The sequence below is a fragment of the Acomys russatus genome, chromosome 32, assembly GCF_903995435.1.
Source record: "Acomys russatus chromosome 32, mAcoRus1.1, whole genome shotgun sequence".
Lineage (NCBI taxonomy): Eukaryota > Metazoa > Chordata > Mammalia > Rodentia > Muridae > Acomys > Acomys russatus.
This window is the reverse complement of record NC_067168.1, coordinates 37,266,505-37,293,712: the sequence shown is the minus strand read 5'-3', so window position 1 is coordinate 37,293,712 and position 27,208 is coordinate 37,266,505. Positions and strand designations below refer to the sequence as shown.

The window sequence follows — 27,208 nt, the reverse complement described above, 5'->3', positions numbered from 1 at the left end:
CCCTGGCTTCTACATGTGTTGTGGCACACACACAGTCCACACATGTACATGCCCTTTCACATCACATGCACACAATAAATAAATATAACTTAAAACTTTTTTAAAAAATCTCTTTTAGAAAGTAAATATTCTAAGTCCCCAAACTATGACACATTAGACCATACATAAACACAAGTTCCAAATCTAAATGTTTGGATATTTATTTATTTATTTATTTATTTATTTATTTGGTATGTATGGGTGCTCGGCCTGTGTGTGTGTCTGCGCATCATGTGTGTCCAATGTCTGAGGTGGCCATAATGTCAGATTCCCCTCGAATGGAAGTTACAGATGGTTGTGAGCCACCATGCTGTTGCTAAGAATTGCACCTGGGCCCTCTGGAAGAGCAGGCAGTGCTCTTAACTGCTGAGCCATCTCTCCAACACAAAATCTAGGCATTTCTGCTATACGCCAGAATGAAAACACATTTCCATCATATAACGACTCTCTAATCATTTTTTCGGAGAGTGGAAGCAGAGTCCTGGGGTTACGACCAATAGAATGAGTGTCTCGGGTATGTCTGGCGCATTTTAGTTTCCTAATTTTAAAACGTTGGCTGACCCTTAGCTATTTTCAAAGGTTACAGTGGTACACAGGCCTCATGACTGTCAGCAACTGCTATAGGGGGGAGGGGGAGGGGGAGAAGCGGGGGGCGGGATGTACAATAGGAGCTTTTCAGTCTGAAGACCTTATCTCTCCTTTGCTTTAGCCAGTTCCAGCTTGGTCTGGTCTGAGCTTCCCTGACCCAAGAGTCGGGGCTGTGAGTGAAGGAGAGAAGAGCCGTGGGGAGGGACGGGGGGGGGGGGGGGGGCCAGAAAGTGGTACAAGAGGAGAGAAAAAGTACAAGAGAAGAGAGGGAGAGAAAGAGATGGATTCTTGAGAATGGATGTTCAAGCCCGACCTTCTCTTTTCTGCTTTTATCTATTTCTCTCTCCCTCTCTCCCTCTCTCTCAGGAAATATGCACAAATAAACCCAAAGGACTCTGAACCCTCAGGTGTGGCAGCCACCGGGTGTGGCCACACAGCTTGCAGCTGGCGGGTGTGACTCGCCTGCCACCAGGCTATGCAACCCACACTTTGTGCCCTAGCGAGGCCAGAAAACGTGCTTCCAGGGAGCAATTTGACAGCTTTGTCTAACTCTGAGAACATGTCTATCTGGCTTTTTCAACATCTATAGCAAAGCAGACATTTTCAAATCCAAGTAACAATTCTTATACTTTTCTGTGAAAGTACGTCCCTAAGCTCCCTCTGCAGACCCACTCAAACCCTCAGCATCCTTCGGCCTGTGAGCCTTTTCTCACGGCAGCCCCCACCTCTAAAATCCTCCTCTTCGTCTCTGACTCCAGCACTCATTGCCTTGGTCCACTCACCTTTGCTTTCACCCTGCCCTAGGACAGAATCAAGCTACACCGGGACTGAGCACAGTGGGAAGGTTTTGTTTTTATCGCCACAAGCAAAACCATCTTGTTCTGATGATACAGTTCTTGTCTGTCGACAGAAATCCTGATTTGAGACATTAAACCCAGCAAGGCAGAAAATGAGAAAGATGCTAAGCCAGAGTGTAAAAAAAAAAAAAAAAAAAAAAAAAGCACTCATCAGAAAGCAATATAGCTACAACCCCTGGGGTACAAGGTCAGGCGCATGAGCAGTTAGGCATTGTGCACAAGCCCTTCATGATCCAAGCAAAGGTACTTCCACCAGCCAAGCACATTTCACTGTTCACATAGGAAAGGTGGGCTGCGAGGCTGGGTGCAGTGCCACCTGGTGGCGATTTGGTGATTTGCCAGGCTATACAGCCTGAGGTCCACAAGAAGCAAGCTCACACCTGCTCACCCTTGTTTGTTTGTCAAGATGTCACTGGTCCTGGTATTGAAGAAAAACTAAAAAAAAAAAAAACAAAACAAAACCTAATTCAACTTCAAATAAGTAATTTCCTCACTTTCTTTGCTAAGGTAGATTAAGCATCAACTCAGATGCATTAAAGCACTAAAGCACTCACAATGATGACCTGAACTCAAGCCCAGAACCCCATCTAAGAAGCTGGGCGTGGTGGTGCACACTTGTACCTCAGCACTGAAGAGGGAGAAACAGGTGGGTCCTGGGGCCTATTGGCTCGGCCAGCCTATGAGAGCCCAGGCCAAGGAGAGACCATGTCTCAAAAGAGAAAGTAGACAGAACCTGAGGTTAACCTCTGGCAAAACCCAGCATGCGTGCACACACACACACTTCAGAGTCATATTAGGATGACTTTGGAGATCCTTTACTTAGCTAAGGCTAGGACATTACTATCTCCAGCCAAAAGTGTTCACAATGTCCGTGATAAGTCACAATAGAAGGCCGAGCAATCTTGGCAGACAAAAGAGACACAGAACATTCTGGAAAGTGGGTTGGAGTCTGCACTCAAGTGCCACAGGCAAAACAGGTCAGCCAGCTCTGGAGATCAGCAGCAGGAAGGCTCATGTATTGTTTTGTAAACACTCCCTCCAACGCCTTCTGATTGGTTTAATAGAGAATTAAATGGCCAATGGCAAAGGCAGGAGAGAAAGGTGGGATTTCTGGGCAGAGATAGCAACAGCCGGATGGGAAGGAAGAAACAAGTGGCCCGACTGAGGTCCTGAGGAGAGGTAACAGACCACGTGGTAGACGCAGGCCAGGCCAGTGTTGTCTGGTTAGACTAGCCTAGACGCTGCCTGGCTGTGGAGCCTAAGCTAATAATAAATACACTAAGTCTTAATGTCACTATTCCACCTCTGGAGGTCTCAAAGAAAATACCGTTATAATTGACGACCATGAAGAATCAACTTGGGGCCAAAGTTTGTCCTTTTCCTGCCCTAGGTATGAGGAAATAGTGGGGTCCCAGAGCTGGGGTGGGAGGCTCTCCTGATGAGCAGCAATGGAGGCAGGTACTGCTCCTGGAAACAGCTTTGAGCTCCTAAATCAGGCACACAGCAAGATATGTGGCGGTCACAAGACCTCAGGGGAAAACAGGGCAGAAAGGTAAGGAGCCAGTAATCTAAAATGCCGGTGCGCCTGGCCTCACGTGATTCTGAGGCGACACCATGACCAAGGCAACTCTTAGAAAGGGCAGTGTTGAATTGGGGCTGGCTTACAGTTTCAGAGGCTTACTTAGTCCTTTATCGCCATGGCGGCAAGCATGGCAGCATCCAGGCAGACATGGTGCTGGAGGAGCCAAGAGTTCTACACCTAGATCCGAAGACAGCCAGGCGGAGGCTCTGATTCCACACTGGGTGAAGCTGGAGCAGAGGAGACCTCAAACCCCACCCACACAGTGACGCACTTCCTCCAACAAGGCCACACCTACCTCAAAAAGGCCACACCTCCTAATAGTGCTGTTCCTGTTCCCTAAGGGCCAAGCATTGAAACATGGGGCCCCAACTTATTCAAATTACCACCCTAGGACTCAGCAGTGGCCTAGCCCTATAAATGAAGAGGTCCATAAAATAGACTCAATAAATCAATAAGGTTCAGTGGTACACATCTATTACCCCAGTACTGGGGTGGCTGAGGCTGGAAAAAATCATGAACTTGGCATCAGCCTGGCTCTATAACAAGACCTTGTCTCAAACAAAACACGAAGTTAACAAACGCATTGCCTCCTGCCCACTGCAATGCAGAGCCAGCAGCCTCTTATCCTCCACAAGCTCGCTGAATGGCGGCGTCGGTGTGATTCCAAATGCCGGGAGCGCCACCTGCTGCTCAAAATGTGGAAAGTATGGTTCGTCCTTTCTCTAGGATTTGTTAAGTGTTTTTGAGGGTGTGTCTGTTGTAATGATAATCCAAAAATATAAGTCAACACAAATAACACACAAGGTTCTCAGACTGATAATAGGAGCAAACCTGATTCAGTTATGAAGTTTATTTTGCATTTCACGATATGCCAGGAGATTCTGCCAGAGGTGAGCTAACATCTTAAGGAAATATTTACATCATCAGAAGCCCAAAGATTCAGCTACAAGCTGCACACTGGTCATAGAAAGGGCTGTGAGAATGGAAGAAATGTGTCCCATCGTGTCACACGCATATCTAATTCAGAAGAATCTGAGACAGACCAACCAGGGTCATGCTCGCTGTGCAAAAGACACCAAGTCTGCTGCGTTGGCACAGATCATAGACAGAGCTTTACGTGATGCTAATTTGTGGTTTTCTTTTGTCTGTGTGATGGTCCATGAGAGTCAGGGATGAAAAATACCCACCTGATACCTGGTGGTGGTGGCACACGCCTTTAATCCCAGCACTCGGGAGGCAGAGGCAGGAGGATCTTTGTAAGTTCGAGGCCAGCCTGGTCTACAGTGCTAGTCCAGGACAGCCAGGGCTACACAGAGAAACCTTGTCTTGAGAAACCAAGAAAGGAAGAAGGAAGGAAGGAAGGAAGGAAAGAAGGAAGGATGCACCTGGGGTTGCCTGTGTTTAACTTATAGTGTATATAATGGCTTCTTTCTAGTTTGTTTCCTGTTTCTCTGGTTCTGTGTATCTGTCTCTCTGTCTCTCAGATGATTGTGTAGCTATTTCCTCTGAATTGAAACAATCCCCCCAGAGGGAAGAAGTAGGTTGAAAAGACTCAAACTAATTAACCTTTCTAGGCTGGGAAAGTTACTACATTTACAAAACTCTGGAGCAAACTATCTAAAATGTAAGATTACTATTAAAGTGGTAAACAGTAGAGGAGGGGTAGACTCTTCAGGAGAGCTGCCTGCAACGTGAGGCGGGAGCTCCAGTGATGCAGCTTCGCTGAGTTCTCACTCCTGCTGCAGTGGGCTCCTTAGTGATGCAGTCATCTTTGAGACATATGTGCTCTTTAAGTAATATTCCTGCTCCTGTAAATAACCCCAAGAAGCTAAGTGATCACCGAGTTAGACTTGCATGCAATCATATCTCTGGTTTGCTATTCTCTCCTCTGTCTCTGTCTCTGTCTCTGTCTCTGTCTCTGTCTCTCTCCCTCCCTCCCTCCCTCTCCCTCTATTTCTGTGTGTATCACTCTGTTTCTGTCTCTCAGTAAGTATGTCTCCCCCTGTTGCTGTCTTTCTGTTCTCTCTCTCTCTCTCTCTCTCTCTCTCTCTCTCTCTCTCTCTCTCTCTCTTTCTCTCTCTCTCTCCATCTTTCCCTCCCTCCCTCTGTCCCTATCCCTCTCTCCCTCTATTTCTGTGTGTATCACTGTTTCTGTCTCTCAGTCTCTCCTCTCTCTCTCTCTCTCTCTCTCTCTCTCTCTCTCTCTCTCTCTCTCTCTCTTTCACACACACACACACACACACACACACACACACACACACACTGCACACTGCTATCTGGCAGGTGGGTGGATGGATGGATGGATGGATGGATGGTAGATGGATAGATGAAGCTCATACAGAGGAAATCTTGGTTCCTTTTCCTGTTGCTGTAATAAAATACCCTGATAAAAGTAAATGGAGGGAGAAACAAGTTCTTTTATCTCACAATTCAAGGCCCAGGAGCTTAGAGCAGGCGCTCACCCCACGCACACAGTGAGGACAGAGAAGAATGGGTGCTGCCTCTTAGGTCACCCTTTCCTATCTTTATATCCCAAGGTCCCAAGCAGGGAAACAGTGCTGCCCACAGTGGGTATGTCTTTCCCCCTCAATCAGTGTTATGGAGATAATCCACCCACAAAAATGCCCAGAGGCCTATCGCCGGCTGTTCTAGATTCTGTTAATTGGCAATCACCATTAATCATCATAAATGGCTTGCTAGAATTTTCTTTCTCTAGGGGGAGTGTTTACATGACTCACCATTAGTCCGGTTTGGGGGCCCGATTCTGCTGAGTCTCACAAACAGCCCCCAAGTTCCCATGGTTCATAATTACATCCATCTGCTGTAGTTCTTGGTAGTTCTGAAGGTCAGATAGGGCCACGGTATTCCTGAGTACCAGCCAGCTTCTGGTCCCTTCCAAGCAGAAGTCTCCTTTGAACCAGGAATTCCCAGGGCATGCTGGTTTTTGTAGCAGGTGGCAGAAGCAGTGAGACTGTGCTGAAGAGGCAAATAAGCCTACAACCTCTGGGGAACTGATTTAGTGCTCAAATCCCATTGGCTAAGGCAAATCAGGAAGCAAGAGGAATCTGTAGCAAGGATAGGAAGGCGAAGGCGGGTAGGGATGCAGACTACCATAGACTCAAGTTTGTTTGTTTGTTGAGACAGAGTCGCATGGGTGTCCCTGAGCTGCCAGTTCCAGGCTCCGAGTGCTTATGTGGTTTCCACAGAAGGCAGCAGGACCTTAGACTCTATCACTAAATTCTGAGAAAGACCCTTTGCCTGCCTGGATGTGCCAAATGTTCACCTCCAGTCTAGCTAGCTGAGTCTGATGGTGACAGCAGATCACATGACACAGTATCCACTAGGGGGAATGAGATGGGTGGAGGCAGTATGTGGTGGGCAGGAAACAACTGGCGTTCCTATTCCCACCCCTAAGGGTCACCCTGGCTTCTCTTCCTTGTTCTGGGCCACACCTCGTGAGCTGCTATTTCAAGGCGACACTCATGTGAGGATGTGCAGCATGTAGGCTGTCCTGCAGCTTGTAAGGGTAGGCAGTTGGCCACCTAGGTCAAACAGTTGTGACTCCCAGGGAGAAGTGGCATGCCTGATCGTGTGTGTCAGACAGGTGCCTCGAGAAGCAAGCCTGTGGAGATGTGTACCCACGAGGACAGCTGCTGGTCCCGCTCTGGCCAAAGAAGGACCTTGCTGCCCATAGTCCAAGCATGGGGAGACTGAGACAGCAGGGCCAGCCTGGGCTACATCAGAGATGGACCCTGAGGAAAAGTGAAGGACAAGGAAGGTAACAGGAAAAGAAAAGAGAAGGGAGGGAAGGAAGCAGGAGAGAAAGAAAAGAGAGGAGGGGAGGGAAGAAAGGAATAGAAAGCCAAAAAGTGTGGGGTGAATAGACCCCTTCCTCTTCAAAGGGACAGCCAAGTTGAGAAGAGACAGCTGTCCAGCCAGTGAGCAGTGTGTACAGGGGCTAAGAGAGCCAGGCCAAGCAGTCAGTGTGCACCTGACAGGTGCGGAGCAGAAGCCATTTGATCCCAGGCAGAACCAGTCTGCTGGCCTTGTTCAACCACGTATGGTCTCCGAATGATGATCTCCCCCGTGAGGTAACTTTGAAGCCAAGAGCCTGGCAACAGGAATCACCCACTTGAGTCTGAAGGTTTGGCTCTGGGCATTTGCTAAGAATAGAACCAGAGTCACTGGTCTGGGGATGAGGTGGAGGGGGGGTGTGGGGGGGAAGGGTGCTCTTTTAGTTTTGTTTTGAATGTTTTTCCTTCTCTTCTTAACAAAAGGGAGGGGCAGCCAGAGCTGGCAGCTGGAGAGTGAAGAGCCAAGCCCCTTGGTGGTGCCAAGAAACATGAAACCAAGATGTCTGCACTGTGTGCCTCTGTTGCTTCTACTGTGATCCCTCAGGTCCTTTGACCACGGAGTTCAGTGCAATTCCTGCAGGGACCTAAGATGGTGGCTGCATCTGTAATGCTCTTAAACCTTGCAAGCATGCGCGTCTTCGTGCAATGCCCAAAACCCATGGTAAAGCTGGGCGTGGTGGCATGTCTGTGATCTCAGTGCTGGGGAGGCAGATGGCTATCTGAGGCTCACTGGTTACCCAGCCTAGCCTATTTGGTGAGTTCCAGGCCAGTGTCTCCAAATACAAGATGGCTGGTACTTGAGGAATAGCACCTAAGGATGTCCTCAGGCCTCCACATACACGTGCACCTGTGCACACACAGGAACACACACAACCTGCTGTAAGAGAGTAAATACCTTCCTCCACGTGCGACCAACCATGCATGGTCCTCTCCATGACACGAGACACATGGGTATCAGAAGCCCTTCATGGCGACCTCACGCCTCTTTGGTGATGGGATAGTAAGTCCTGGTTCCTCCTCCCTCCATTTCCTCTTCCCTCTCTGCCTAGTGGGGATCAATGCTTCTTTAGCTCCCCCAGAAAAGTAACGCAACAAGAACAGAAATAAGCTAGAGGCAAGAGCAGAGGTATGGGGCTACTCTGCACTGAGGTCTGCCTCCCACAGCTGAGATGTTTTGTAAACTAAATAATGATGGGTAAATCAGGCCTCTCCTAAGCCCCAGTGTCTCCATCTGTAAAGCAGGGTAAGAAGTGTCAACACAAAACACAGCTCTTGCTCCAAACAGAATAAGAAAGTGTTTATTCTGAGCCAGCCATGAGCGCTCATGGGCTGGCAACACACATTCATATTGTCCAAAATGAAACTTCCCATCCTGGAAATGGTTACATTATTTTTTTTTATTTTTATCATCATCATCATCATCACCACCACCACTACCACCAGATAAAACAAAGTAGCAAATCAATGAATTTACCAAATATCCTGGTGGTGTGATCAAGTTGCCAGTTCACAGTAAAGCAGGGATGTCTCTCCTATAGGCTTTGGATGCTGGCACATCTTAGATTTTGGATTAGTAGAAGCTAGTGGTCAGCTGAATTGGTGCATTCCAACAGTTTTATCTGTTAGGTCAGATACATAGTTTGGTGATACTTACCTATTAAGGGGATGGAAAAATAACCCAAGATAATTTTGGCTCTCAATCTGTACATTTCAATTCCCCATCATCACGAGGTTCCAATCAGTCAGCCTGCAGACTCATCAAAATAAAACAAAACAAAAAGCAAAAAAACAAAAACAGAAAACCAGTGTTTGGGGGTTTCCCCCCATGTAATTTCTGTTTATAGAACCGTATGTATTGGTCTCTTTGCTGTTCTGAGATGAAAACAAGATTTTACCACAACTGTCAGAGACTAAAATACAGCTGTGTTGAACTAGATTCCCCCAGCTCCCGCCACCAATTGAATGGGGAAGTTCTTTCTCTGTTACTCAGCATGTGTTTTATTGAGATAAAAAAGCCAGGATTCTCCTCACTCATTGTGTGAGGGATCTCAAGCAACGGAAAGCACACTCATGTGGCCCACCACAAACTTCAATACAAAGAGGGAACAGAATTCATCATTATTATCAAAATTCCCCATTCATGGCAGTTCTTACCCAAAAAAAAAGTAGTAAAGATTTCAGATATACAAATCTAAAAATATCATACAGCATTCAACATTAGGACTTTGCTTTTTAAAATACTCTTTAAAAATATGCCAAGTGTCTCTTCTCTTCCTCTAGTTCTATGGAGAAGCATCTTGCACAGTCTTGTTTGTAGACTTCCTCCGCCCTCTTCTCTGTCCTCAAGGAGACTAGGCTGGAGAGATGTCCCAGACAAGATTATGACACCTGCTCTGCAAGCTTCTTGTGCTGGCTCTGGAAGCGACCCTCGCTGCTGGGGGACCCCTCCTTCTCTGCGTTCACTGTGCTGAGATGCCTAGCGGCCTCAATCCACGGATGCTGAAGGACCTGGTGGGCTGTGTACCGCTTCTTGGGGTCCACCACCAGCAAATGTCTCACCAGATCTTTGGCAGCTGTGAGGGGAGGAGGAATTGGGGAGATCATGGTGAGTGCAGGTGGGGTCTGAAGTGTTCCTTCCTTCCAACCCATCAAGCAGAAGCCCACACATCGACATTAGCACAAGCTGTCCTTGTTCAGAGCGGCGTGACATAAGATGGAAACATGTCAGTCCTGTTCCAGCCACACATGACCACTGAGCACTAGAGATCAGGTTAAGCTAAGGCAGGATTACTTGAGTCTGAGGCTAGCCTAGGCAAGCTACCTAGTGAGTTCCCAGAAAGCCTTGGCTACAGAGTGAGGCCCTGTCAAAAAAAAAAAAAAAAAAGAAAGAAAGAAAGAAAGAAAAAATAAAAGAAACAAAGGAAAGAACAGGAGAAAGAGAAAAGAGAAGGAAAAAACAGCCAGAGGGAGGGAAACATAGGAAAAGAAAGGAAAGGGGGAATGAAAAGCTTCAGGAAAAAGGAAAAGGGGGGAGGAAAGAAAGAAGAAATGATAGAAAGGAAATGACAGAAGGAGAGAGAAGAAGGAGTAGAAAGAAATAAGTGAAACGTGGCTAGTGGTGCTGACTAAATGAAACTTTACTTTATGGACTCTGAAATAATTCACTTTAGAATTAGCTGTGTGTGACCAGGGGTAGACAGAACAGCTGTTTTTTGTTTTGGTTTTTTCATGAACCACCCCTAACAGCCACATACCCAGGCCAAGGAAACTGAGACCATGCACCATATCTACGTACTGTAAAGTTTTACATCAAACTAGCAAAATTTTAAATAAACTGTGTTCCCTTTTCCTAAGCTAATAAGTATTTCTGCATACTAACAAAACCGAAAACCATGTAAAGAAACCTAAGCAGTCAGTAACACTAAATCAAATGAATTGTACTTCCTGCTCAAGTCCATGCTGATACTAGAGAGTGGGGGAGACTGTTAGAAACCAGACTCCCACCTCTCACCCCACCCTCACCCACCCTTACCTGTCAGGTGCTGTGGAGCGGTGGTGGGAGTGGGGGAGGGGGTGGGGGTGGGGAGCCTCACAGATCTGGCCCTGCCCCATTTGCAGTCTACTGCTGACAGGCTCAACAGCAGCGGCAGCCTTTCCTCTCACTAAAAGCTTTGCCCCTTCTCCCCTGCCTGGGAATCAAAGGCAACCTGAATATAGGCACATAGCATAGACCACATATCAACTCATCCTGCTGCTGCTGCTGAGGATGAGGATGACTCCTTCATCCTCCCCCTCCTCCTCCTTCTTCTTTTCTTCTCCTCCTTCCTCTCTCCTTTCTCTCTCTCTCTCTGTCTCTGTGTGTCTCTGTCTCTCTCGGTCTCTGTCTGTCTGTCTGTCTCTCTCTGTCTCTCTCTCTCTCTCTCTCTCTCTCTCTCTCTCACACACACACACACACACACACACACACACACACACACACACACACACCCCTTTGAATGTAGACACCTCCTTTGTCTGGTGGACCTTGGAGCCTTTTACCTCAGACTTCCACCATGCCATGCTTACCTGTCTTTGGCTCCCTTGAGGGACATTCCACTTAGCTCTTTTCTCTCAAACCTACCTACTTCTCTCTCAAACCTACTCACTTCTCTTCCCCTGCTCCCCCAAACATAGCTTGTAGCAGGGTTGTGGGTAAGTAGAAAAAAAAAAAGAACACCCTCCACACACCCCTAAAACCTCAACCACCCACCCCTTACCCCAGCTCTGCAGGCTTTCCCTCCTGACTCATGGAACAAAGAAAGAAAACATCCATGTTTTCACCCATATTGAAAGGCGCCTCCAATTCAATAGCAGCAGCTCCCACTCCTGTCAGCCCACTCCCCACATGTCCTTCCAGCAATCTCCACAGTCCAGAAGCCTTTGCCCTGCCTAGTTCAAGCAGGACAGGTTCTGCATCACACTGTTATAACATGGCTTTTTTAACCTGGTCATCCCATGGCCATTTTGGAGTACAGATTACTTTAGTCCAGTAGCCATAGCAACCAACTGAGAAGAACAATACAGGGGTAGCTAGCTCCATAATGGTAGTGGCCACTGATACCTTCTAGAAGGAGGAGGGAGGAGAAGGAGCCACAGTTGAGAATCCAGCCATTACTCTCTTCTTCCTTCCCCCAACTACAAGTGATCTTGGAAGGTGCTAGAGTGTACAGAAAATGAGTGGCTCCATAATGAAACTTCACAAGGTCATCATCCGTGACCTTGGTGGGACTATTCAATGATGCGACTATGTTGGGGTCACCCTTGTTGTTATAATTCACCCTTCACTTATACTATGTAAGTAAATTCAATAAACTCACTGGTTTCCTAAGTTGACCTTTTATGGAGTTGTTGCTTTGGTCTGTCTTTGGGTATATCTAGAGTAAACAGATGCTTGTTCCTGTCTGTTGATGTCAGGCTGTACCATACTGCACATCGTTGAAAACAATGGCTTTTTTTGGACTGTGCCTTTGCCCCGAGAGACTCCATTTTATAAGTAGACATTTACTCTATCCTGAGGACAGAGGAGGGCTGAGCACCTAGGTGAACACATGATTGGGACCATCCGCGCAGCAACTCTTGTGAGACACAGGCTTATAACTTGTTTCCAAGAGTAGAAAATATGCTACTTATAAATGTATTGGAATGAAATCATGTATCAGGAAAACCAAACCCAAGAACTTAAACACACCAGACTGAGAAAGGGTGAAAACACCCTGAACTTGGCAGGTTGGTGGGGACTGTTGCTGTTAAAGTGCTGTCGTGGATACCTGAAATGTGTATCAGGGACCAACAGAGAGAATACTCCCAGGTGTCCCTGGGGTTCAGTTCAGCTCTGCCCCCACTGCTGGCACAGCTTACCCAACGGCTACCTACCCATCCTCCTGTTTGCCTACTGGTCCTGCCACCTATCCATCTACCAGCTCTGGCTGCAGGTCCAATCCTGCCCTTTAACTCTCAGCTAGACTCAACTCTGAAACTTGACTCTCAAACCCTGTGAGTGACAGCAGCCTGAGTGACAATGGCAGCCTTTTAACTGTTTTTAAATTTGGGTTCCTTATCTTATCAATACAGATTCTCCTTACATTCCTATCTGCCCACTTCTGAGACTTAATGAAACTTTGCTGCAACTCTCTTTATCCCTGTCTGTCTATCCCTGGGTGGTGGTGGTGGTGGTGGTGGTGGTGGTGGTGGTGGTGGTGGTGTGTGTGTGTGTGTGTGTGTGTGTGTTTGTGTGTGTGTGTGTGTTTGTGAGTTTGCATGTGTGTGTCTGTGCGCGCACGTGTGCATGTGTGTGTGTGTGTGTGTGGTGTTTACCCTGTGATATATGATATGAGAGTTAACATTAATAACTAAGATTGGAATAAAAAAACCTGTGCCAACCTTGGCCCAGTTACCAGTCTGAAATTTTTCTGCCATTAAGATAGCTTTGTGAATTTACTGTTACTCAACGGTTCTCTGTGGGAAGAGACACAAGTGTATATGTTTATCTGTGTTGCTGACATAGCATGCTTGGGACAGTGTCTTTTCCAGGAAAAGTTAACATAACCCCTTCTAAGCCCCAGGAGATTCAGACTGGAAGGCCGGATCTAAACTGAGAATCCTCCAAGGTCATCTATGCATGAGGACAGTTGACCACACCACTCAAAGCTTCACCCACATTCCCCAAATACTTCTCCAGACCTCACATTAAGAGAGTGGGAAGAGGCCCATGGCCTTCCTTCCCATCACAGGGAGCCCCCCAATCTCACCATCAGAGATGTTGTCCCAGTAAGGAGCAAGGAACTCAAACTGGCCCTGTTGGATGATGCTGAAGAGCTCGTCCTGGTCCCTCTCAGGACTTCGGAAAGGGGGGAAGCCACACAAGAGGATGTAGAGGATCACGCCTGCAGCCCACATGTCCACCTCCAGGCCATAGCCTGTGAGAACAGACAGGAAACCCAAAGGCAGGAAAGTCAAAGGTGATAAACTCTATCTCTTGAACTGCACAACAACAACAACAACAAAAAAAAATACTCCCCCTACGTTCTTTTGTCTGGTATTTTGTCATAGCAAAAGGAAAAGTAACAAATATAATGATTTGTCATAATATAATGTAACTTTTTGGAGGTAAGATGAACAAAGTAATCGCCCTAATTAGCTTTACCTGTCAACTTGACATAGCCTTGAGTCCCTGAGAAAGGGAGTCCTAGTTGAATGTGTACCTGCAAGCATTACCTATAGAGAGTTGTCTTGATTATTAATTGATGGAGGTTAAAAAGGCCAAGCCCCCTATGGGCAATACCATCCCTAGGCTTGAGCTGAATAAGAAAGTTAAACATGAGTGTGTGAGCATCCTTCTCCCTTGGTCTCTGCTGAATTCCTTGGTTGTGAGTGAGTTCCTTGGTTGGAAAGAAAAACAGTCTGCCTTCGGGTTCCTGCCTTGCATGCTGACTTCCCTAAGTAATTGACCATGACCTGGGAGTACAAGACAAAATAAGCCTTTTCCTCAGCTAAGCGGCTTTTGGTCATGGTGTTTGCCACAGGAACAGAATGGACCAGAACACTGATGCTTGGTTGAGTTTTTGATGTGCATGGCCTATCATCCTCCCACAAACAGGCATGTACATATTTTCAAGAACTTTCTGACTGTTCACCTTTAGGAAATGAGTGCACCAGCAGCTTTAAATGGACATTAGAAGTCTGTTACTAAAGCCTCGGGGTGAATTTATCAAGACCCAAATCAAAAAAGAGCCTACAGTGAGTTTTTAAAAAGTCACCAATGGCCCCTTTGGGGGCAGCTCAGTGATGACTGCTCAATTCCCAAGGACAGCTAACTCATAGGAGACAGATTCTTCTGCCCTCGGCACTTCTTATAACTTTCCCTTGGCCTCTGAAACTTGTTCTTTCCTAACCCAGTTCCATCTTCCATGTAGCTCAGCCCTCTACTGACAGCCTTCCCTCCTACCTGTGGCTGCTCTGAATCCAAACTTAACTCTCCTTGTCTTGGCGTCACTGCAGAGTGACCAGCTCACGAGTTTAGCCATCAGATTGAAGAGTCCCCACGTGGCATACTGATCCAGGACTTCCATTCTTGCCAACAGGACAGCAGTCTGGGTCTGCACTGATGTCTCTTTATCGGTGTGATGAAAATGCAAGTTCTCCTATCTTGTTTCCTCAAAGAATTTTTCCCTAATACCCTATTTTAGTTGGTGTGCTTTCCTCATACATTCGTGCTAATTGGCTTTGTCTCTCGTTCAATTCATCTTTGCTTCCATTAAAATGTCTCGTGTCTCTCAGTGTTCTCCTGTACTGCCACCACCACAGTACAATGGCCATGGCACCTGTCATTCAAAATCCGAGCAATTCGTGTTTGGGATAAGTCTAGGCTCGGCCTACCCAGGCCACTGACTCTCTATATCCAGTAAGACTAGTCTTCTCAACTCTCCACTCCCCAGCCTCACACATGCTCAGTCTCCTAATACCTGCTCCCAGGTGCCTGCTGATGGGGAACTGCCCATGCCTGCCACCTATGACCAGGCTTTCAACCCACCCAGAGCCTCTCTCAGCTAATGGATACATTTGCCTCACGCAAGGAAACAACTGTCAGGTTATCTTCCATATGTCTTCTGTTTATAGGCTTTAGAAAGTATGTTGCCAAAGTAGTTTATTGGATCCTCACACATGAGGAATGAATATTCATCGAGTTTGAAATGAGATCTCCTTTGCCTGTAAGTGGAGGTTGGCCACAGAATTTTTAAATTTTTAGCCTAAGAAATACTTCCATCTTCTCACATAGTAGTAGACCTGGGTATAAACAGCCTTCTTGGAGCACATTTCCTCTCCCAGTTCTCTATCTTTCATCTCATTGTCCTGCTTACACTGAGAGAGAAAGAAGGAGAGAGAGAGAGGGAGAAGAGAGACAGACAGAAAGACAGACAGACACAGAGAGATAGATAGACACAGAGAGAGAGAAAGAAGGAGAGAGAGAGGGGATGTATGCACACACACAAATAAATAAATAATAAATATGTTTTAAGCAAGCCGGAGATCCTGCTCCCTGAGATTTTGTAACTGCGCCTTGTTGGGAACACTACGGCATTTGTTGACTGCCGAGCTTGAGTACCAAAGAGTAAAGGGCAACACTTACCTTTCTCAGAAAGAATTTCAGGAGCTACGTATGTGGGCGTTCCACACACAGTAAATATTGGCCTCACCACATGTTTAGCCAGTCCAAAATCAGCCAGCTTCAAGGTGGTAGACTTGTCTTCATTTCGCTGAACCTAGGAGGAATCAAAACGCCCAAACCATTAAGACTGTGATGGAAACAAAGAAGTGATGCTGAGACAGCGTGCATGTGCAACCGGGTCAAAGCAGCAGTGACTCATGGGAGCTCAGGGGCATCCTAGGACACATCCATCCAGCCTGACCTCAACACAGCTGCTCACGTTTTCAACTACAGAACCAGAGGAAGGCCCATTGTGCCATCCAGTACAGCATCCTTGTGTTATCAAATGGGATGCTAAAATTCAGTGGTTAGAACCCAGTTTCTCAGCTGCACTGGGCATATGTGTTTGTCCGACAGCAACCTGTGAGATGGGCACCATGCTGGACAGTGCAGATGGAAACTATTTCTACTGGACAGCACCGCATTCTAACAAGGACCAGTGGCACTCTGAGTATAAACTAACTTATGTAAGAACAAGCAATGGTCTAAAGGGACAGTGAGATGGTTCACTGGGTAAAGGAGCTTGTTTCATTAAAACTAAGAACCTGAGGCAGGCACAGTGGTGCATGCCTTTAATCCCAGCATGCAGGGAGGTAGAGACAAGCAGATCACTAGGAGTTCAAGGCCAGCCTGGTCTACAAAGCAGGTCCTACACAGAGAAACTCTGTCTCAAAAAAAAAACCACAAATATATATAATAAAAAACAACTAATGTGTGTGTGTGTGTGTGTGTGTGTGTGTGTGTGTGTGTGAGACAGCGGAGAGAGCACGGAATGCTGACCCACGTCTCTACCTGCCCATCACGCGAGCCTCCAAGCTTCTGACCTTACTCGACTCTGGCTCCTTTCCATTCTCTGAAGCATGATTCTTCCTTGATAAACTATCTATGCATCACTAACGATGTGTGCTGAGTCCAGTTTCTTTGTTCTGAGAACCTAGAAACCCCAGTGGGGGTGTCCTGCAGACCCCATCCTAGCCTCTACACACCATTGCCTCCTACGTCAACCTGACCAAGAAGAAAACATAGTTTCAGACCAAAAACCCAGCTCTGCTCACTCTACACGCAGAGACAGATGCAGCCTGGAAGAGATGGCAGAATAATGTAGGCTAGAAATTCTAGCTGGGAAGGAAAGGAAAACACAATGTTGTAAGTGCCTGAAATTGCCAGATGGACCATCCACATTCATCATACTTACTAGGTAATTGTTGAGGGGAAAAAAATGTTCCCCTCAAAAAATATTTGCAAATATTTCCAGCCAACTTATCAGCATTAAAAGTATCTGGCCAATTAAATACATCAAAATAAAATGTGTACTTTTATCAGAAAGCCGTTGGAACCCCACAGTTCCAAAGCCTAGCCACACTGGGCCAGCAGAACCAGATGAAATGTTCCAGGAGCTCAGACTTTTATTTGAAATTGAATTGTGTTTGATATCCTATATATGTTTTCAAAGCAGTGCATCAGTTTTTTAAATTAATGTATAAGTTGCTCTTCTCTCTCTGCAGTTCAGTTTTTCCCATCTGAAACATCAGCCACTGCTGAGAAGGACCAGTGTGGTTAAGAAGGCTCCAGGCTCTACTGTAATGATTTCCTTGATAATCTGAGTTTCCTATTGTTATTTTCTTATGTAACTGTCTATGTGAGAGGTGGTACATGGGTACTTACGTGTGTATACACAGGTACCCATGCAAGCACAAGGACATTGGTTGTCGTCCCCTCTCCTCTCCTCTCCCTTTCTCTATCTCTCTCCTCTCCCCTCCCCTCTCTCCCCCTCCCCCTCTCTTACTGAGCTTGAAGTTTCAGCTAGGCTGACTAGCCAGCAGGTTCCTGGTACCAACCGGTCTCCATTCCCCAGCACAGTGATTACAGACATACAGTCATGCCCAGCTTTTATGTGGGTGCCAAGGACTTGCATCCAGGTCCTCATAGCAAGCACTTTTACTCAGTGACCTGTCTCCTCGGCCTTCCTCAACACTGTCATTCACTTCACTATATAAGCAGCTCCATTCCACTTGAGCGTGTGAATGTTCTGGTTTGGTTTCTGAGTTTTAGCAGGCACCTTGATACTTGGCTTTGGAACACTACCTACCTGTCTCACCATCATGTCAGACCTCCACCCAAATAGGAAACTTGTCCACACATCTCTCCAAAAGACACTTGTTCATCTCAGACCCAATCATGCAGGTAGGTCCATTCCCACCTGCTTTCTCACTGTCACCCTCTGGGGTGACAGTCAATAAGGTACATCCTCCTTTCCAAGGATGCGGAGCAAGGAGCCTAGTCCTCCTCCCTCCCCCAGCTGACTTTCTGAATTCTCTGTGGTATGGTCCCAGGACTCCTGGCAAATTCCTTGGTCTCTGGTGTCAGGGTAGAGAATACTCAGGACTCTCACCTGACCAAGCACCAAGGGCCCCATTAAGTGTTCACTCCAATGCCTCTGTCTCAGAAAGCCTTTCTGCTTTTTCTGGGTTTGGAAGCCAACCTGCTCTGAATCCCTTTGCCTGTGTCTCAGCTTTAACCCCAACCCACATCTTCAAGTTTATCTAAACTCACTGTTTTGAGCCATGTTCTTCCTGGGCTGTCCCAGGCCCTCAGACAGTTTATTAAGAGATGGCTGACACACATGAATACCTGACAGGCCTGTCTGTGTCTATGTCCCTTTTTCCAGCCATATAGGTGTGTCCTGCTTTGGATCCAGGTGGTCCTGCACTAGTGATATAAGCATCAGGCAATCAAAAAAAAAAAAAAAAAAAAAAAAAAGCATCAGGCAATCATGCATGTGCCACGAAAACCCCAAGCTCAGAATCTCAAGAGGGAAAAACCTTATTTTGAGACAGGGTATCATTTAGACCAAGCTTTGTAGCTCAGAATGCTTTTGAACTTCTAACCCTCTCACTTGGCAGACCCAAGGTGAGGGGATTATAGGCGTGCACCTCCATGCCTGGTTATGCAGTGCTGGAGTCAAAGCCAGGGATTCATGCAGCCAGTACCCTGTCAACTGAGCTACATCCCTGTCCCTCAAGAGAATCTTTATTTTGTAGTCAATTAGCCTCCACTCTGCACTTCCATAGCTATTTAACCATTTAAACACGGTTATACAGTCAGTCGTGAGGTGCGTGCATGTAATCCCAGAACTCAGGCAGATATGGAAGTCCAGGCCAGTTTCCACTGTACAGCAAGGAAGACCCTCTCTCAAAAAGCAAGCAAATAAAAAAGAAGCAAACAAAACCTTAATAAATAAAATTAAAGATGCACTTTTAGTTTCTGAGCGGAAGAGGGCGGCAGAGCGCAGGCCAACAGCGAGGCTCCCATAAACATTAGGCCTGGAGTAGGTTTATGTATCGCTGCTAAATTCCTGCTTGAGTCGCCTTGATTCTTTGGATCATTTCCCTCCAAAGTACACTTCCACAAAACAAAGAGTGGCGTGATCTTAGAAACGACATCGTACTAAAACGCCAATGCCACAAAGTAATTTACGCTTGAACATAAAGGTACAGCTATCCTTGACCACCACATTTACAGCCATACTGTTCCCAACAGCCAGGAAATGGAACCAACCTAGATGTCCATCAACCAAAGACTGGGTAAGAGACTGTGGCTTGTGTGTATGACATAACTTCATGCAGCCATAAAGGAGAATGGGATCATGATATTTGCAGGGGGGGGGGGGGGGAACCTAGAACTGGGAATTAGTCCATTAAGCAAAGCAACCCAGATTCAGAAAAACAAATGCTGCATGTTTCCTCAAATACAGATCCTAGACTTTAATTTTTATGTGTGTGTGTGTGTGTATTCAGGGGGTGAGTACAGTTCATACAAGAAAAGAGAGCCTTGAGAGGAGGAAAAGAGGCTTCCTGGATGGGGGCTCTGGGGATGGGTGTGGGAAAGGATGATCGGCAAAACAAAAAACAAAACAAAACAAAACAAAACAAAAACAAAGAGTGTATGCAAATGGCTTAATGAAACCCACCACTTTGTGTGCTATAATTTAATTTCTCAATCCTAGCCAGGGAAACAAACTCGGTGTCGATCTTAGATCCTCAAAGGGCTAAGATTAAGTTCTCCTAGGAAGGTGGCAACAAGATATTTCTGGTAGCCAGCCTAACAAAAACCATCTGAGCTAATGGCCCTGTTTTATTCTAGTCCTTCTTGAAGGATTCCACCTTATTATTGATGAAACCCATGCTTCTTGATTTAATGAAGTCTGGCCTAAGGAGATATGCTTCAAAGTTATTACCAAGTTTTAAAATTGTTAATACTTGGGACATTAATAAGAAAACAGGGGACCATGCCTGCTTCTAGCTAAGGACAAAAAAAATCGAGCTGGTGGAAGAAATGTCTTGTGGATCAGGGAGGATTGCTACCACTGAGTCCTTCTTGTGTATAATAGCGGAGAGGGGGAAAAAAAAAAGAACGTAGAGAATAAAGGTCACCAAAATGATGGAAGAGGTTTACTTTAGAGGAAGGACAGGAGAGAGGTGAGTCAGGTCATTTTCACTCTAGGCTATCCTTATCACCTCTAAGAGCACACATATCAGGGAATGGTCCGGGCCATATTCAGTAGTTAGACAGCTAGACAAATCTACTTCATCCCAGAACCAACAAGAAAGGACCCGCCTTTGTCTTCACCCAAGACGTGGCCTGTCCCCACCAAATCATCCCCATTTCTCCTGCTCCAAGCACTCAGAGCTGTAGCCCCTGGGCTGGGGAACGACGACAAGATCCAGGAAAAGCAATGTGGCCATATGTCAGCTAGTGGAGCAACTGGTCAACCCACCCATGTCATTCCTCCCACCTCCTTCTCTTTTCTCCTTCTCTTAGAAGAGATGATTCTAGAATCAGTGACTGCTCACCCCGCTGTCTTGGCTGACCATTCCTGGCCTGTACACTCCCCACCCTTGTTGAGCGGGTCTTATTACCACCTTTCCTCAGGCTCCTGTGTCCTCCTCCCTCCTTCCCTGAGATGCAGTCAACACTGATCCCAACCCCTCCGAGGCACCACACACTGGCAGAAGCAGCAATTAGCATGGATATTTCTGCAAGCTGGAAATTCTCATAATTAAAACTTTGTTTGCAAGATCTCTGAAGTCTAAGCAACCCTAAGGGAAGAAGAATTCTAATATCAGGAAATGAGATCAGTGGGACCAGATGAACTTGGCAATACAGCCCTGAAATGTTACTCTGGGGCCTAATTATCAGATGTAAATATTTCTGTTGATTAAAACATCATGATAAGCAGCTACGTTCCTTAAGAGTGCTTAGTGTGCTCAGAAAGTGTCTGTAAAAGCAGCTGCAGCTACAATCCTCTGCTCAGTCGGAGCTAATGCTAAAATAATCATCTTCCCAGCCTTAGCAAAGTCAGGTCTAATAAAGACATGCAGCCATGCCTTACAGGAAGGAAGCACTGATTTGACAACACATGTGGGTAAAAGTGAAGAACACCAGCTGATGGACGGTGGTTGCCATGGCAACAATGATAAATCCTGAATCTTGGAAAAACCGAGCAAATTTGCAGCATAACTAGTTTACTAACAAGCTTGGAAGTGGACTCTGTCTAAGCCCAGACAACAGCAGTTGTCAAATCCAGCAGAAGCTTCATCTTTGTCTGAAAAAGGCAAAAAGTCTGGCATTAGATAACGTCTAGACTCTAGACTGATATGCCAATTTTCAGTTAGCCAGTAAAAGGACAAACTTGTCCCATGAGTGTGATAGACATCCACAAAGAGCAATGATTATCTCTCCCAAAAGGTGGCTCACACACAGCATTTGTGGTTTCTGAAGCCATACATGTACACATGTACTCTCTCGCCCTCTCTCTCTCTCCCCACCCTCCCTCAAAGTTTATTTTGGAGAAAATAAAATGACTTTTTTTTCCCCCAAAAAACAAAAAAGTTCTAAATGCCAACTAGATCAATAGCAATGAGCAAATTGTGTGCTGAGCTGAAAAAAATTGTAGCTATTCACCAGCACAAGACTTGTACACACACAGAGAGAGAGAGAGAGAGAGAGGCATAAACATGGCAGGGAGAAAACCTAGTTGGGTACAATTGAGTGGGCAGCATTAAGAGGGAACAGGACACTTATGGGAGATGAACATGCTCATAATATGTTGTATACATGTATGTAATGATGAAAATAAAAAAATACAGCTAATATGCAGTTTGCCAAACACCCCCTCTCTGTAACACACACACACACACACACACACACACACACACACACTCCACTGCCTCAAAGTGCTAAAAGATGTCAGCTGTGATAGCTAATTCTATGAAGAACTGTGCCTGCTCAACCTCTCAGAGATGCTTGTCCACACCAAACATATCACCTCTCCTGCTTCCACGGCCCAGAGCAACAGCATCACATCGTCAACCAGCCATCGAGATCACTTTTCAGTGAGACACTGCTGGCAAATCCATCCCCTTCGCCGTGAGAACAAGCCAAGCAACAGACTGATTGTCAGCAAATACAAGGTGGCCAATTATCCTCGCGTGAAAATAGTCCTGGGGGACATCTGATCTCACATGTGGAAACTGTGCGTGTGCATGCACTAGTAGGCACATGTAGGAAATGCCCAGCTCAAAAGGACCTGCTTAAAGAGTTCAGTGAAAACAGCAGACAAAAGAACCAAGGCTCCGTTGTGATCCTGGACATCACATGTGAAAAATGCCTCAGGTCAGACCCAAAAGACAGAAACAACCAAAATGGGTGAGTGTCGGGGGCTGTAATAGTTTGTAGAGTGCTTGCCTGGCACACCCAGAACTCCATAAACCTGGTGTGGCACACCTGTAACCCCAGCACTTGCAAGGTAGAGGTGTGATCAAGGCCATCCTTGGGCTACACAGCCAACCAGGGGCGAGTCTGGGATACATGAGTGAACATTAGCCAAAAATATTGATTAAAGAATTTTTAAAGGCTGTAGAGAAGGGGCAAGGACACCAGAAAATATAAAAATTCAATTTCCCTAAGGGAGTTATTGGAGACTAATTCAGACCACGCAGGCAAACAGCCAAATTATTCTTGCACTTCTATTAAAGTTGGCAAAAACAGGAGTGTCTGAGTTAATGGTCAACATAAACCTAATTTCACCTGAAAATGAGCTTGACTCAGTCTGTCTTCAGCCAGCTCGTAGGGGCAGTTCACAGACACATCTCTGCAGCCATGTGAATTTAAGGGAACATACCAAATTCCTGACCCCTTTGCTCCATCAAAAGTATGTGGCTTATTGGCATAACTGTCTCCATCTGCTATTGCTTTGCCTGCAGCAGCTCGGCCCTGAGTGCTCCTTCATGACAAATGCCTGGGCACCACAGTCCTTTCACTATGCTGATCTCAATGACATCAGCAAACAATGGCGTGCCTGCTGTTTCCCAGGCATCATGTAATGATGATGGCTTCTGGCTAACATGTGTTAACTGTCTGCTGTGTGGCAAAATTGCTTTCTGTCTCATGGTAGAGTCTGGCCAAGATCATGCCTGTTATCATGGACCTGTCTTCCCAGTGAGGGAGGGAAGAAATAAAAGGAAATGTAAAGCCATGGAAGGCAGCTCAGTGAGTAAATATACGTGTGCAAGACTGATGATATGAGTTCAATCCCTGGAAATCATAAAAAGCCAGATTCAGGTGCATACAGGTGGAGTCCCACCACTCCTCCTGGGTGGGAACAAAGTGGTAGAAGTGCCCAGAAGCCCTAGGGCCAGCTGCCTTGTAGGACACAGAAGCAGTAAAAAGTAAAACTGCCTCCAACAAGATGGAAGGAGAGAACCAATGCCTGAAAGTTATCATCTGACCTCCATGTGCACGTCCTGGCATGTGCACAACTGCAGTCACGCACATGCGAGCACATACACACATGTATAGCATGCAATATAAACACATACACACACCACACGATGATGATGATGATGATGACTTTAAATTGAATGTTGGACTGTGTACTTGTTAGTTTTGTTGACTTGACAAAGAACCTAGAGTTATCTGGGGAAAGAACATCAAGTGAGAAAATGTTACCTGTGTTGCCTGTGGGCAAGTTTATAGGGCATTTTCTTGACTAGTGGCCGAAGTAGGAGGACCCAGCCCACTATAAGAGGCACCACTCCTGGACAGGTAGTTCTGGGTTGTATTAGAAAGCAGGTTCAGAAACCCATGGCGAACAAGCCAGTAGGCAGCACCTCCCCACGATCTGTGTCTCAGTTCCTGCCTCCAGGTTCCTGCCTCCAGGTTCCTGCCTCCAGGTTCCTGCCTTGAGTTCCCACCTTGGCTTCCTTCAGTGGACTGTGACCCAGGATTTGTAAGCCAAATAAACTCTCTACTCCCTAATTTGCTTTCAGTCATGTTACTTCACCACAGCTGGTGAGACAGCCCCATTGGGTAAAAGTGCTTGCTACCAAGTCTGACAACCTGCGTTCCATCCTCAGGACCCTCAAGGTAGAAGAAAGAACCGACTCCTACAGGCTGTCCTCCCTAGAAATGTGGCAGGCTCATATCCACCTTCCACCCTCCCCTTCAACACACAATGCATAGATTTAAATGTAATGCCTTTTAAAATAATTTTATAAAATGTATTTATAAAATGTATTTGCCTGCATGTTTGTCCATGCACCACATGGATGCTTGGTCGCCAAAGAAGCCAGAAGTGGGCATTGGATCCCTGGGATTGGAGTTACAGATAATTGGGAGCCACCATATTGGAATCAAACCCAGGTTCTCTGAAAGAACAGCCAGTAGCTTTAACTACTGAGGCATCTCTTGGAGGTTAAAAAAAAAAGAAAATATAAAACGTGGCAGGTGGTGATCACAGCTATGAGGAAGAAAATGGGACAAAGAGGCCAGATGATGACAGTGTGAGTGTGAGATCTGTGGCTCTGAGCAGGCCTCCTAGGAACATACAATGTGCTGTTTGGTACTCTCTGCAGTAAGAGAGAACACACTCAGCTGGCATCTTTATAACTCAGAGAGCATCCAGAACTCTCAGAAGACTGGGACAGAGTTGGATGCCTGGGGACAGTTCGAGAAAGCAGGCGTTGGCTTTGGGTTGGGCAGCATGAGGCAGTATGGGTAGCTCTGTGGTAGCTCTGTTGAGGTAGGGCCTTTAAAAGGTCAGGCTGACAGAGGGTAACCATCAGGCGTCAATCCTCCTGCCTCTACCTCCCAAGTGCTGGGGTTACAGGCATGTTATACACACATCTGGCTGCCCATGACTGGATGGCTTGACTCCATGGGAAGGTGGGAGAAAGGATCAACAGTCTCTGGCAGTCGGGGTGACATGTAACCACACCCACAACTTAACGCATTCCTACTTTATTACAAAGAGGTTTCTTTTTGTCCTGATCCACACAAGACAGAGTGGCCCTACAGGAAGTAGGTGTCCTGTGACGTTTCTTATGTTGCATAGGTGCAAGCCGCCGCCAAGCTTGGAATAGTGTACTGCCTCCTTCATGTCAGGGGGCTGATGCTTCTGCTCACGTCTATTCGCACTCAGCCTCCCAAAGTACTACTGTTAGTGTTCTTTTCTTATTGAATGGGCCAAAGAGATGGCCCATTGAGTAAAGATCCTCGCTAGACTAACCTAGTCACCTTAGTTCTATCCCCAGAAACCAGTGAGGTGGAAAGTGAGATCTGACTCTGCAAAGCTGTCCTCTGACCTCTACACATGGTGCCTCTGCATGCATGCCCCATCCAACCCCACATCATGCACACAAACACACACATATACATGCACACGCCATCATCATCATCACCATCACAAAATAAAGATTTACTTGGTGGGAGTGCAAACTTGTACAACCATTTTGGAAATCATTTTGGGAGTCTCTCAGAAAATTGGGAATAGTTCTACCTCAAGACCCAGCTATACCACTCCTAGGCATACCCAATGGAAGTTCCACCATACCACAAGGACACTTGCTTATTTATGTTCACAGCACTTTTATTTGGTTTTTGTTGTTGCTGTTGCTATTTTTGTTGTTGTTGTTGTTTTGTTCTGTTTTTTGGTTTTTTAGTTTCTTAAAGACAGGGTTTCCCTGTGTAGCCTTGGCTATCCTGGACTTGCTTTGTAGACCAGGCTGGCCTTGAACTCACAGCAACCCACCAGCCTCTGCCTCCCGAGTGCTAGGATTAAAGGCGTACGCCACCACTGCCCAGCTAGCAGCTTTACTTGTAATAGTCAGAAACTGGAAACAGCCTAGATACCCCTCAAGCAAAGAGCGGATGAAGAGTGGTGCCTTTACACAATGGAATACTACTCAACTGGTAAAAATGACATCATGCAATTTGCAACCAAATGGACAGAACTAAAATATATCATCCTGAGTGAGGTAACCCAGACCCAGAAAGACACACATGGTATGTACTGACTTATAAGTGAATAGTAGCCATAAAGTACAGGATAACCATGCTACAACCTACAGACCCAAAGAAGCCAAGGAGTGTTCTAGGAAAGATGCTTGAATCTTACTCAGAAGGGGAAATAAAACAGACATCTGTTGTGGATGGAATGAACTTGGGGGGAGAAGGGGAACTGGAGGGATCACATGTGGGGAGGAAGGTGGGAGGGAGGACTGGAATCAGTGTGGGAGGAGTATCTCTGGGACAAGCTGGAAATCTAGGACAATGGAAACTCCCAGAAATCTATGCAGGTGACCCTAGCTAAACCTCCTAGCAACCAGGGATATGGAACCTGAAAAAGACACGCCCTATAATCAGGCAAGATTTCCAATGGAGGGGCAGGGATACCAACCCAGCCACAAAACCTTCCATCCATAATTGTTCTGCCTGTAAGAGGTTCAGGGATAAAGAGGAGGCAGAAAGTGAGGGAATGGACAACCAATGACTGACCCAACTTGAGTCCCATGCCATACAAGCCCACCCCTGACACTATTAATAATAATCTTCTACACTTGCAGACAGGAGGCTAGCATAATTGCCGTTGAGTGGCTTTATACAGCAGTTGATGAAAACAATTGCAGAGACTCATAGCCAAACATGAGGCAGAGCTCGGGGCATCTTGTGGAAGAGTGGGAAGAAGGATCCAAAGAGCCAGAGAGGTCAAGGACACCACAAGAAAACCTATAGAACCAACTAGCCCACTGGGGCCCAGAGAGTACGCATGGTACTGAGCTAGGCCCCCTACACATATGTAGATGTACAGCTTGGTCCTCATATGGGACCTCGAACAGCAGGAGCAAGGCTGTCTCTGACTCTGTTGCCTGTCTTGGGATTCCTTTCCCCTAACTGGGATGCTTGTCTGGGTTTCCAGTCCTACTACAACTTGATATGTCAAGGCAGGTTGATATCCATGGCAGGTCTCCCCTTCTCTGAAGAGAAAGGAAGGGGGTCCTAGGAGGAGAGAAGGTAAGAGGGAGGGGCTAAGAGGAGAGGAGAGAGAGGAAGTGTGCCAATCTGGATGTAAAGTAAATAAATTAATGAAAATAAAACAAATAAAAATTTAAGGATGTATTTGGTTAGTAATGTCTATATGTGAGTATATTGTCTGTGTGTGCATGTGTACATGTGTTCAGGTGCCTGAGAGGTTAGAAAAGGGTGT

The 27,208-nt window shown here is 46.3% G+C and overlaps 1 protein-coding gene across 1 annotated transcript in view; it reads right to left on the bottom strand.

Annotated features, from left to right (window-relative positions):
- Positions 1–8,320: 8,320 nt before the first annotated feature.
- Dclk3 (doublecortin like kinase 3) overlaps positions 8,321–27,208 on the bottom strand; it is a 49,676-nt gene continuing 30,788 nt past the window's right edge. The window contains exons 3-5 of the mRNA XM_051140106.1: positions 15,586–15,718; positions 13,208–13,375; positions 8,321–9,493 (exon numbers count right to left, since the gene is read on the bottom strand). Of these exons, the coding sequence (XP_050996063.1) occupies positions 9,300–9,493; positions 13,208–13,375; positions 15,586–15,718 (495 nt within the window). The 3' untranslated portion in view covers positions 8,321–9,299. The remainder of the gene's footprint in view (positions 9,494–13,207; positions 13,376–15,585; positions 15,719–27,208) is intronic.